This window comes from Cricetulus griseus, chromosome 5 (genome assembly GCF_003668045.3).
Source record: "Cricetulus griseus strain 17A/GY chromosome 5, alternate assembly CriGri-PICRH-1.0, whole genome shotgun sequence".
Lineage (NCBI taxonomy): Eukaryota > Metazoa > Chordata > Mammalia > Rodentia > Cricetidae > Cricetulus > Cricetulus griseus.
In genome coordinates, this window is record NC_048598.1 from 39,817,868 (window position 1) to 39,830,609 (window position 12,742).

The window sequence follows — 12,742 nt, forward strand, 5'->3', positions numbered from 1 at the left end:
AAAAAGACTGCAGGACTGTTGTCTTCAAGTTTCTGAAGGAAAGAAAAAATGGCTGTCGTAAGCATGCCAGGCTGTTCAGAAGTTCTCCAAGTTAAGTAAGGGAGGAAACAACCTAACAGAGAAATTGAATACCTCTGAGGCTTTCAAACCCAGGCAACCAAGACAGACTCAAAATCAAAACTCAGGAATGAAGAAAGTGAGAAACCAAATCAAAACTCAGGAGACAGGAATAGAAAATGATGAAGTTCCACTCTGCTTGAGTGGATTTAACACTGACCACTAGGAACTGTCCCAGACCACAATGCAAATGTTATGAACCTTCAATGTTCTTTGCCAAGAGTCTCAACTTTGGGAGATGGAGAGATGGGTCAGCAGTTAAAAAGCACCTGCTGTTTGTCTTGGTTAGCTTTGTCATTTGGTAAGAGGGATTCTTAACTGAGTAAATGTCTCCAGAAGATTTGCCTGTAGGCAAGTCTGTAGTACAGTATCTTGATTATTGATTGGTATGAGTAGGCCCAGCTCACCCATGGGAAGATGGTCCTGGATGGTATAAGAAAGCAGGTTGAGCATGCCTCGGGAGAACAAGCCAGTAAGTAGCACTCCTCTGTGGCCTCTGCATTGGTTCTTACCTGACTTCCCTGAATGACAGACTATTCTGTTACAGTTAAATAAATCCTTTCCTCTACAAATTGCTCTTGGTCATAGTGGGTTCTGGTTGGTTGTTTTTTTGAAACAGGGTTTCTCTGTGCAGCCTTGGCTGTCCTGGAACTAGCTCTGTAGACCAGGCTGGCCTCGAACTCACAGAGATCTGCCTGCCTCTGCCTCCCGAGTGCTGGGATTAAAGGTGTGTCCCACCATCATAGTGTTTTATCACAGCAGTTGAACCAGACTAAACAATTGCTCTTCAGAGGACCCAGGTTCAGTTCCTAGTATTTAGAAGGTGGCTCACCACTACCTTTAACTCCAGCTCCAGGGATGTGACACCCTCTTCTGGCCTCCAAGGACACTGCATGTACATGGTACACTTAAATACATGCAGAAAAAAATGTATACACATAAAAATCAATAAATCTTTTTAAAAATTCTTGATTTTTCTGTACCCTTGAGTGCATGGTTGCAGTCAACGCTGTATTTCTTAGCCTACTTTTTAGAAAAATTGAATGTTCCATAATGACTCATCCTGAGATGATTCTACGAAACAAATATTTTAACATAATTAGAATCCATATACAAACACCACATTCTAAATTTCACAGTATATTTTTAAACTTTTAATAATATGCATTTTCAGCATAAATTCCTAATTATTTGCTGTGCTAATCTCAGTATAACTGATTCCCCAGAGTGCTTATAATTCCACTGCTTTGTTTTATATTTAATACATGTAAGTTATAAAAGTAAAAAACAAACAAACAAACAAACCCAAAGTTGCTTTGATATTTTGAAAGTTATTTTGTGAAAAGGCAAAATGTTAATTTGATGGTAAAAGTTCCTTAATATTTTAAACTACTGTTTCTAAACCTGGTCCCCAAACTAAATATAAAAATTCAAACCCAGAACCTATCTAGATAATAAAAATATCCACAGCGTATACAAAGCAGAAGAATCAAAGTAACTTTGAACTAAGGTGTAAAAATACATCATGCTCTTTGTCTCAAGATTAAACATAAAAATAAAACCATTGCCTTTCTTCAGGTTAACCACAAAGCACACTCCAGAGAGTTTGCAGAAGGCTGGAGCAAGGCACACGTGGCAACAAACAGCTGCAGCAGGTTTCAGATGACTGGCTGTGAGTACAGCAACTTCTATTCACAATGTGTGGCCAGAAAAGAGGAAACAGTCATGTTGACAAAACCAAGAGTCACGAAAACATTTAATATTTATGGCTCAGAAATGAAACTCAGGTGATAAAAGAGTCTTGCAGAAACAAAGCAGAGAATGTTCCTGACTAGCAAAGGAGAAACAGTAAGTTAAAAGGTGGTAGATTCTCCACTTTAGACTCTCAATTTTCTACAGCTGTGAGGTGACAAACTCATCTACAGAGCCAAGTCAAAACACCACCCAAAAACTTCTTAGTACTGCTTTTATAGAATTAGGTAAAGAGAAGACATTTCATCCTACGAAAACCAACAATTTACATCATCAGTTGTACTATTGAGCCTAAGTAAGTGGTCAGGGGGAACAATATTTGTGGATTAAAAACTTAATGTTAAGAAATCAGTTCTCTACAAAAGCCTGGTATGAGGGCACACAACCGAAATCCCAGCACTTGGATGACAGGGGGAGGAGGATCAGAAGTTCAAGGTGGTCTTTGGCTAAACAAGTTCAACATCCTGTCTCAGAAAAAGAAAACCAGAAAGTCTCTCCAAATTCATCTACTGATTCAACATAACCTCAAACAAAAGCTGGTGATTGTTTCAATAGAAGCTGGCAATATGGGTTTAAATTTTTACACAGAAATACCAAAAAAAAAAAAAAAGTCTAAAATAGCCTAAAGCAATTCTGGAAAAAAAAAATAAAACTAGCAGAGTCACACTGCTGATCTGAGAATGCATCACAAGGTAACAAAAGTTGGGCCAATGTGATATTGGTCTAAAGGAGCCACAAACAGAATGCAAAACCTCAAGAGACCTACCTACCTACCTACCTGGTCAAGGCATTTCCTTCACCCAGGTGTCAAAGTAACTGAGCAGGGACAAGCCATTCATTGCAACAATGGTGCTAAATAACTAGACACTCGAATCTTTATCTCATCATATGCAAAAATTAACTCAAAATGAGTCTTAAGTCTAAGTGAATAAAGTTATAAAAACATCTAGAAGCAAAAAAAAAAGGAAAGTCTAGGAAAGCATTTTTTAGGAAACTATAAAAGCATGAATCTTTTTTTAAATAAAATATTAAATCAGACTTGATCACATTTTAAATTACGTATACTTTAAACATCACTGTTAGAAAACTTAAAATTCAAAAAACATTAAAATTCAAAGCACAAACTGAAAAAATAATACACGGAATATGGTAAAGGGCGCCCATGTAGGTTAGAAAATCATTTTTACAACTCAGCAATAGCAGGACAAAGGACTTGATTCTGAAATGAAAAAGAAAATTGTAACAGATTCTTCACCCAAAAAGATACACGAATATAAAATAAATGGATGGGAAGATTTTCAACAGCATTAGTCACCAAGAAAAATGAAATTAAAGTCACAGTGAAACCCTACCACACACCCACCAGAACAGCTAAAATTAAAAGGACTTGAAAGTACCTGTCTTTGAGAGGATGTGTAGTAACTGAGCGCATTCAGCGCTGGTGGCAAATGCAAAATGAAGTCTGGCAGTTTGTTCTAAACTCAAACTTAAACTTACCAGGTGACCCAGTACCCTTTCTAAAACATTTCTGTTTCTAGATTACTCTTTTTGATGAATAAATGAATAAAAAGAAAAATCCAGTGTAGAGTTTCAGATGGGAAAGATGATGTTCTAGCAACAAATGCCACAGAACTGTATCCCTAAAAGTGACTAAAATAGTAAATTTTGTATTGTGAATATTTTAAAATAAGTTTTATTTATTTATTTTTAAATAAAATATATTCTTAAAGGGGGAGGGGCATTACTAAGTAGATTGACATAAATCTGGAAATCCAAAGTAGCTGCATTAAAATTTTTAAAAATAGCTCTGTGGCTTAAAGAAAATGAGTCAGTGGGGTGTGATGGTGCACAGCTGTAATCTGAGCACTTGAGAGGCTGATGCAGGAGGAGCACAAGTTTGAGGGCAGCCTGTGCTACCTGGTGAGTTCAAGGCCATTCTGTGCCACATACAGTGCCTCAAAACAAACAAAAAGACTATATTGATTTCAGAAATTGAAGGAAATTATACTTCCCAACTCTTTCTAATTTTATCTGTAATACTTAGGGGTCTACAAAAGTACACTTTTTGCTAACAACAGTTTGATTGCCCAGAGTAGCCAGGATAAACCCTGGGAGAAAAATATCATATTCATAATCATCACCACCACCATCACCCTCCCCAAGTCTCCATGGAATGGCCATGATATGTATCATTTTCTCATCTGCATTAATTTGGAAACTCAAATGAGCATAGATAAGCAAAACCTTTTATTAGAAGCCATAGAGTGACTATGGTCTAGGGGTAAGTAAGATTATGCAAGAATTGCCAAAATAAACATCACATTCCATGTGATTTGGGGAAAAGTGAAAGCCATCTGTGCAATTAATTCACTGAGAAAAAAACACAGTCTGATGGGGATGAAGATTTGTCAAATGATCATTATAATGTCGATAGCTATGCCAACAACACAAAATCAGAAACTCTCTTCAGGGATGTCAGAGATATAGTAATCTACCTGGAGCTGGCAAGACAGTCTATCAAGAAACAGCATACAGACAATCTTGTATTTCAGGATGAGTACATGCCCAGACAATGAAGGATGTGTGAGCTCAGGAAGTCCTCTGCAACCTAGAGACACATGTGGGATTCAAATCTACATGAATTCTAGGAAAGAAATTTCTTCCTCTGGTTTTTGTTTGGTTTTGGTTTTTCAAACAGGGTCTTAGTCCTGGTTAGCCTAAAACTTGATACATAAACCAGGCCGTCCTGGAACTTGTGATGATCCTCCTGCCTCTGCCTTTTAAGTCCTGGGATTAGAGATACATGATACTACATTCAGTATACGAGAGAAATTTTTGTCTCTGGCAAATAATATGTAATAAAACAGTTATAATTATCAGCAGCAATTATACACAGTGCTCCCTACCTTCGAGACACTAGTTCTAACTAGCAATCTGTATAAAATGACCACAGTCGTGCCTGCACAACACAGTAAGGCAAGGAAAGGACTGACTTCATTTTACACAGATGAGAAAACAGGCTCTGGGATCAGGTTAGCCCTCCCTCCTTAAGCAGGCTGGTAGGTGGCAGAGCTTCTTCAGGGACACTCTTCTGGATCCCAAGTCCATGCTCAGAACTACACTATACTGCTGATCTTAGTAAAGTGCCATTTCCTTCCCGTGGGAGCCAAGAAGGTCCAAGAAACTGTTCTAGCTATAGAACAGGCAAAGGAACACAGCTCATGAGAACCAAGGACAGGTTTTCTACATTATTAAAAGCCTATCAAATAGCAGACACTTTACATTTAACACAGGCGACCGATACAAGAAAGTTTATAGATCCTGAAATCCTCCATAACTTTCTATTTTAAAAGTTTATTATTGTTTTCTTTAGTTTTTTAGTTTTTTTTTTTAGTTTTATTGTTTCTTTATTATTGTTTTCTTTCTTTAAAAGGCAAGATGCAACATTTGATTTCATTTTCACAAGAATTTAATTTAGTTCTTTAAAAAAATATTTAATAACCTAGGCAGTGGTGCACACGCTTTTCCCAGCACTCGGGAGGCAGAGGCAGGCAAATATCTGTGAGCTTGAGGAAAGCCTGGCCTGGCCTGGTCTACACGGGAATTCCAGGACAGGCACAAAAAAAAACTACACAGAGAAACATTGTCTCAAAAAAGCCAAAAACAACAACAACAAATAATTTAATATGCACTTAGACGTTCAAGTACCATGCTAAGCACAAGACATAAAAGTTGACTTTATTAAAAATAAAGAAGGGTCTCTGAAAAAAAAAAAAAAAACCTTATCATCTACAATAATCCTTCACAATTGTCCCCATTTTACAAGACCTGACTCAAAGGAGTTAACGGATATTCGGTTACTCATAGCAAAGGTACCCAATCAGGTCACATTAGTAACAGGTCAGAAAGTCTAGCAACCTGCCCTCAGTACCCACTCTGTCATAAGCCCTATTGATACGTATGGATATAACTTTCTGCTCTTTACCTGAAAGGGGTAAAATAATAAAGATAGCATACTCTATAAAAAAAAGGGGGGGCTCCTGAGGACTGGGGAGCTGGCTCTGTCAGTAAATTGCTTGCCCCACAAGCAGAAGGGCTGAGTTCAGGTTCCCCAGAACCCACACAAAAAGTCAGACGTGGCCACTTATGCCTATCCCAGCCCTGGGGAAGAAGAGACAGGAGGATCCCTGGAGTGACCAGTCTAACCAAACTATGAGCTTGAGGATCAGAGAGAGACCCTGTCTCAAAAACTTCAAAAACTTAAGGTGAACAGTGACTGAGGAAGGTATTCAGTGCCGATCTCTGTCCTCTAGGCACACACACACACATAGTAGCAAATATACACACACACAGTAAATAAATAAAACTTCTAAGGAGAGAGAGCTCTATTTAGAGCAAAATGTGGCAAATTCAACTAGTTGTCTATCATTTTGCTCAACTTTGGAATCAAAAGTTTACCAGTATGAACTGGCTACAATTTGAGGGTCTTTTAAGGGGTCTGACTATCTCTATACCACTAGTCTAGACTTGCTAAGCTTCCCCTAAACAAACTAACAAGGGTAGTGCTAGAGTTTTCTTATCCCACCAAGTCCTACTACCACTTCAGCCCCAAATAAGCACACAAAGATGATATATTAATTATTAAATTGTTGGCTGATGGCTAGGCTTCTAATTGGCTATCTCTGTCTTAATTATTAACCCATAACTACTAATATACGTATTTCTACATGGCCTTATCTTACCAGAGAACGCCTGGTGAGTCCTTTCATCCCAGGTCTTCACATAGCATCTGTCTCTGCCTAACTTTCCCAGAATTCTCCTCCTCTCCTAGTCCCACCTATCTTCCTGCCTCTAATGACCAAACAGTGTTTTATTCATCAACCAATAAAAGAAACATAAAGAAGGACATCCCCCATCACAAGGGATAAAGGATTTTGAAAGAAATACTAAAAGAATAGCTACAGTCACATTGAGTAATAAGTTTATCATGTTTTCAATGTTTAAATCCAAAGTTTCATAACCATCTTTTCTAGAAACATTAGTTAAAAGTCAAACTTCACCCTAGGCAATAACAAAAGAGAACAAGAGCTATCAAATACAAAACGTGTTTAAAACATAAAAACAGGGTCTGGAGAGCTGAGTGGTTCAGAGCACTTCTGCTCTTCCAGAAGACCTATTTTTTTTCCTCCTAGAACCCACTTTGGGTGTCTCACAACCTCCTGTCTCTAACTCCTGCTCCTTGATACTTTCTTCTGGCCTCTGCAAGTACCAGACATGGCATATACTCATAGACATATAAGTAAAAAAATATATAAAATACAAAAACATATAAAGAGGGGACTAATGGTATAGACATACAATGATATCTTCCTATACAAATGAACATGGATTTACTGAATCAGGTGAAAAGAATTTTAAAAAGAACGAAAGTTAGCTCTTTGTCAAATTTGCTAACTATACTTAGGCTATAATCATAAGAGACGATCTCCTGGAATATTTTAAATGTAAAAACAAGAAGAAATTCTCAGTGTAACTTGATTACAACTTATAACTTTTTACAAAATTACAAAAAATTATATGCAAAACTTTAACTGGACTCTTAAAATGTGCTTGCTATTTTATCTACCTTCTGCATACTCTAGAAAGATCTCTAGAACTTTTCATCCATACCACTTCAACTTTTCCAGTGGAAGCTGCTACTTCATCTCTCAGTACCTCTGAAACACTTTGAAACAGTGGATCAGCAGAAAGCAAAATACACTCAATTCAGAATCCACATCATAACATTTGGGCAGAGGCTATGTAATATCATCTCTTATGGTTTGTCTTTTTCATAGGTTTGTAACAGTTTTTCTTAAAGGACATCCCTTAAAGCCTGAGATAACATCTTTTCCCTGTTTACCTACATACATTAACTGTTGCCTGCATCTAAGTAAACTGCTTAAATACAAAGTTGCAAGACCTAGTTTCAATTTCTTACCTGTTCAATAAATTGATTCCCTAAGAATCACCACCAGGAATACTCTGCTGGCTGACATTTGTCCTGCTTTTTAAAAGCTTTCTTTAAAAATATACATTAGTAATTCAGGCTTCAAAATTCCCAGCTAACTTTGTTCAGCCAGCTCCTATAAACGGTATGCACAGACAAGCTTCATACTTACCATATAGTTGCCATATGCATGATCAAACATTTCCAGGACTTGATTTCTAATTGTGAAAAAACAGAGAAGGAGAAAAGTTATGGTATATTCTATCTACTGGACTTCGGGAACACAATTCTCCTTCATAAAAGCACACTAATTAAAAAAAAAAAAAAAAATAGAAGGAAACCACAGAGTGAGTAGGGTCTTTATTACCTCACCACAAGGGGTGGGGCCAGACCTTTACTATCCCTAGCCCTAGTAATTTATATAAAATGCTGGTTTTTTTCTAAGAAAACTATTGAATGACCCATGCCATAATGGCAGAGAAGGAAAGCTGGTTTTGAAAAAAACACTACAGCTATTAATATAATTATGTAACCTATTCTTGGGGTAGGATGTTTCTATACAACTCCTCAAAGCAACAACTTTAAGTGCCATTTATTGTTTGTTCTATATATCCCACCAAGGGGAGTGGGGTGTGTCAGACTAATATGAACTAACATTTTCTCATGCCTGTGCCTTTCCCATTAAACTGGGTAAACCACTAATGCCTAGTTTAAGTACATACTATGTTTGTCTCATTTACAAAGGACACACTTTCTGGCGTACTCTGGTCTCTTAAAAACACCCTGAAAAAGTAGAATTCACTTCAAAAACAAAAACTTTAAAGCTCCAAGGGAGACTTGGAGCTTTCAGGAAGCTGGGGCTAGAAGATCACAAGCTTAAGATCAGCCTGGGCAGAGGGGGTTAGCAGAGGAAGAAAAGGGAGAGAAGAGAGAAAATGTGTTTCTCTCAACTTCCAATACAGCTGTTTAAAACGGAGGTTTCAATGCCCAAACGTATTCACTAAATCAGAGCCCACAAGGTCTCAGAAACTAAGGAATGAGTTTCACAATGGAGCATTTTCATGACCAGGACTTTCTCATGCTATTACAAAAGTTAATGTGAGAGCTGGACAGAGCCAAATCCAATAATCGGCAAAGGAAAACAGTGAGACCAGTATTTACCATCTCTTCTCTTCACAAAGTTCCATTACTAAAATCAGGACTAAAAAAAGGAGTGAAGAAAATGCCTAGTTATATTTACTTTCCTACCTAGTATACTATATTGTCATTTTCAGAACAATGGATGGTGAAATGCTGATAATAATAAAGTTGCCAGGCAGAAAAGCTCTAATATTCAACCCTGGTTGTCATGACCAACCAGCAAAGTTAAGTACACTTCATTTTGTGACCTAAATAGTTCTGACAATTTTTTAGAACTATTTTAAAACACCTAACCATTAAAACCAAGACCTTGGCTGGCAAGAGTGTTCACTGGGTAAAGGCACTTGCCACAAAGCCTAACGATCTGGGTTTGATCCCAAGAACGCAGATACTGGAAGAAGATTGATTCCTGCATGGTGTCCTGACTCCACGTGCCATGGTACACACACAAATGTAAAAAAAATAAAATAAAATCTCCCTATTCCTGTTTTAAACATTGTAAGTTTACACAGATCCAGGGAATTTCAGAAAATTAAGGAGTATCTTATAGAATCCATTTAGACACTCATCTTGAAAATGAAATCGATCTCTCAAACAGCAGCAAGGCAAGGCCCCACAAAACCTGCAAGCACTAACACAAAAATGGGATATGCAAACTCTTCCTTCCCTGAAATAGAACAAATGATTACTATCAAGAAGGAAAGTTCCTTGCCACTGGGAATGCCAGAGCCTAAAAGTGCATCATAGGTGAAAAACTCTAACTTGTTAACTCAACTTTGAGAACTATGAATTTTCAAAGCTGTGGTAAATTATGATTGCATATGAAGACACACTTGCATCTTTGCAACATACAATCAGCAAGTTCCACAACATAAACTTCAAAGTGGGCATAAGTATAGAATGGCACAGTGACTATATTAAACAGGTAAAAAGTTTTAATAGTTTTATATCTACTTGACAATTGTATAAGATATACTAGAAATCTGACCCCCCCATTTAAAATTGTTTTTCATTCTTAAATAACTTCTATAAATCAACTGTTTTCTAAAGTCACACTGCCTCCCAATATCAGTAGTTGCCTTCCAACATCAGTATTAACTGTACTGATCTATACTAGCCAAAACCCAAAAATATTAGCAAGACCTCCTGTCCTGAAAAAAACAATTCCATGAAAGATAATACTATATATCAGGTATACAACTGCAAGTAACTGTTCACAACAATTCCAGTGTATGTGACACACACATACTCTACACCTTATTTTTTGAGATGGGATCTCTCACTGAACCTGGGGCTCACTGATTTGTCTAGACTGGCTGTCCAATGACTCAAAAAAAAAAAAAACTTTTAATAAAAAAGTCAAATATTTGTAACCATACTGGAATTAATAACACCCCGCAGGCTTTGGTAAGTACAGCACTGTGCATACAACATGAAATCAGATATAGGTAAAAAGAAAACAAAAATTTGATTCCACCTATGACCAGCTTTGAGACTCTGAACAAGTTAACCTTGAATCTCAATTTCTTCATTTGCACAATGGAGATAACATTCACCTCGTGACATAAGTTTTAGAGATGGCATAAGTTAAATGCCTACGGAGTGGGGAAGTCATTAAAATGTCATCAAATAATACATTAAACTTATAAAGAAAAAAGGCAAAATACTAGAATTCACTGGTAATTTTGTTTGAATAGCTGATACTTCATCTTGTTTTCCTCTGATTTTTATTACTTTTATTTAAAAAATTAATACAATTCTTTTGCAATGACTGAAATAAAGGACCATATATATTAGAACCTAATGACTCTACTTACCTTTCATCCTAACATTATAGGATAAGTTACCTTTTATTTTTGTCTAAATCTGGGTAATTTTTTTCTTATAAAACGGTACAGCTACTATTTATATATTATCCTACAACTTGCTTTAGTGTTTTTTTATTATTATCTTGGGAACAGATCCTGGATAAGCCTTCTAATTACAGAACTATTTCTGAATGTATGAACATTATTATTCCACAATACGGAACAAAACAGCATATTCAACCATTTCCCTCCCAGGAACTGTTTTGTTCTTTCAAAATGCACCCCTTTATACACTTATCTCTAACAGTGCTTTTATTCCTGCAAGGCAGATCCCCAGAGAAAGAAATGAGTCAAAGAACAAGCACAATTTAAAATTCAGGAGTTGGTATCAATAGGTCACATGAATTTACATTCCTACCAAGTTTTTTTTTTTTTTTTTTCACATCTTCACTAACCAGTGCCGCATCCTGGTGTTCTGTGCTAATTAACCAGACAAGCAAAACCCACCCACCTCGCTGTTTTAATAGCATCTCTCACAGTTAACTCTTCCTGCTACCGACGCGCACGCATTTCCTCCTCTCTCGTTTAACCGTTCACGGTTCTGCCGACTTCTACAGAGTCTCCAATTTGTTCTTATGTATCTGTATGTATGCCACTTCGGATGTATTAGAATTACTGAATCAAATGCTATAGAGTTTTTGTAACACTTTCAAGATTCATGAAACTACGCTAAAGGGGGTGGGGGGGTGGGGTGGGGAGGGTAAACACTCAATCGAAGCCTTCAAATAACATCAAATCGCCTGCCCTATAGGAAAGAAAACACAGCCAAGGGGAGAGTGACAACGGAAAAGTTCAAGTTCCAGCAGTGAACGCCCCTTTTCCTTTAACAGGTGTAAACAGCGCAACATTTTCCCGCTGGGAGCTCGCTTGGGCGAGAACTCTTAACCCTCCTCTGCCAAGAGGAGCCCGTCCCCCTCCCCTCCCTCCCCGCCCCAAACTCCGCCACCCAGGCGGCAGCCCCTCCACCAGCCCCTGACATGGCAGCGGCGGCTGACACAACACAGCACATGTCACCGGCTGCCCGGGAAGACACCGACAGCCCCCGAGGTCACGTCGTGGGGATCGGCTCCCATCCTCCTGGACCCTGTCCACCGCACCGAGGTCCTTCCAGCCTCACCAGCAGCTGTTCCAGTCACCACAGCCAAAGTCCCCTGCGCGCCGGGGGCGCAGAATGACAGGCGCCTCGACTGCGGGCAGCCTCGCCAGGAAACCCACCAGGACAGCCACGCACCCTTACCCAAGCTTCTGCTTCTCTTCCCTACTCATGGGCGCGGCCCTCGCCGTGCCTACGGACGTGGCCAACACCAGGCAGAGAGCGGCCGTCGCTGCCACCAGGTTCCATGGCGCTCGCTGGGGGACCCGGCACCCACAGCCCCGACCGCCGCCGGCTTCGCTCATGGCCCCGCGGTTCCGCGCACGCGCAGCTGCTACACCCGCACGGTGGGCCACATTGCGGGCCGCCGGCGGCGAGGAGGCTGCGAGCCGTGTCGAGGGCGGGCTGTGGAGTGAGGCAGGCGGCCGCCGGCGCCAAACTGTTTGCCGAAGCCACCGAGCCGGTCCCCAGCGCCAGCGCTGCCACCACCCTCCGCCCTCCACGGCCCAGAGCACCGCCCCCAGCTTTCCGGTGTCGTAGTCTAGGAAACCGCCTCCCCAAGGCTACTTCCGGGTAGAGCAGCCGTGGGATCGCCTCAGGACCAATGGAAACTGCCTCGGAGAGGGGCTGCCCACGGCTACGGGACGGGACATTGGCCAGCAGAAGCGGGACGTGGACAAAAGGCGGGACTGGGCAGGGAGCTGTCCCTTCGACCCACCTCCGACCCCCGGAGTTGCCACCTGGGAACTACTAGTCCCAAAGTGCACCGCTTCCTTCGCCTGG

The 12,742-nt window shown here is 39.7% G+C and overlaps 1 protein-coding gene across 3 annotated transcripts in view; it reads right to left on the minus strand.

The window, feature by feature from the left end:
- Edem3 (ER degradation enhancing alpha-mannosidase like protein 3) overlaps positions 1 to 12,462 on the minus strand; it is a 69,576-nt gene extending 57,114 nt beyond the window's left edge. Inside the window, exons 1-2 of one of the 3 annotated variants that reach the window (XM_027417384.2) lie at positions 12,104 to 12,462; positions 8,031 to 8,076 (exon numbers count right to left, since the gene is read on the minus strand). In XM_027417384.2, the coding sequence (XP_027273185.1) occupies positions 8,031 to 8,076; positions 12,104 to 12,264 (207 nt within the window). In that variant the 5' untranslated portion in view covers positions 12,265 to 12,462. The remainder of the gene's footprint in view (positions 1 to 8,030; positions 8,077 to 12,103) is intronic. The other 2 variants (XM_027417383.2, XM_035445775.1) reach the window with 2 other exon arrangements.
- Between the last annotated feature and the right edge of the window lie 280 nt (positions 12,463 to 12,742).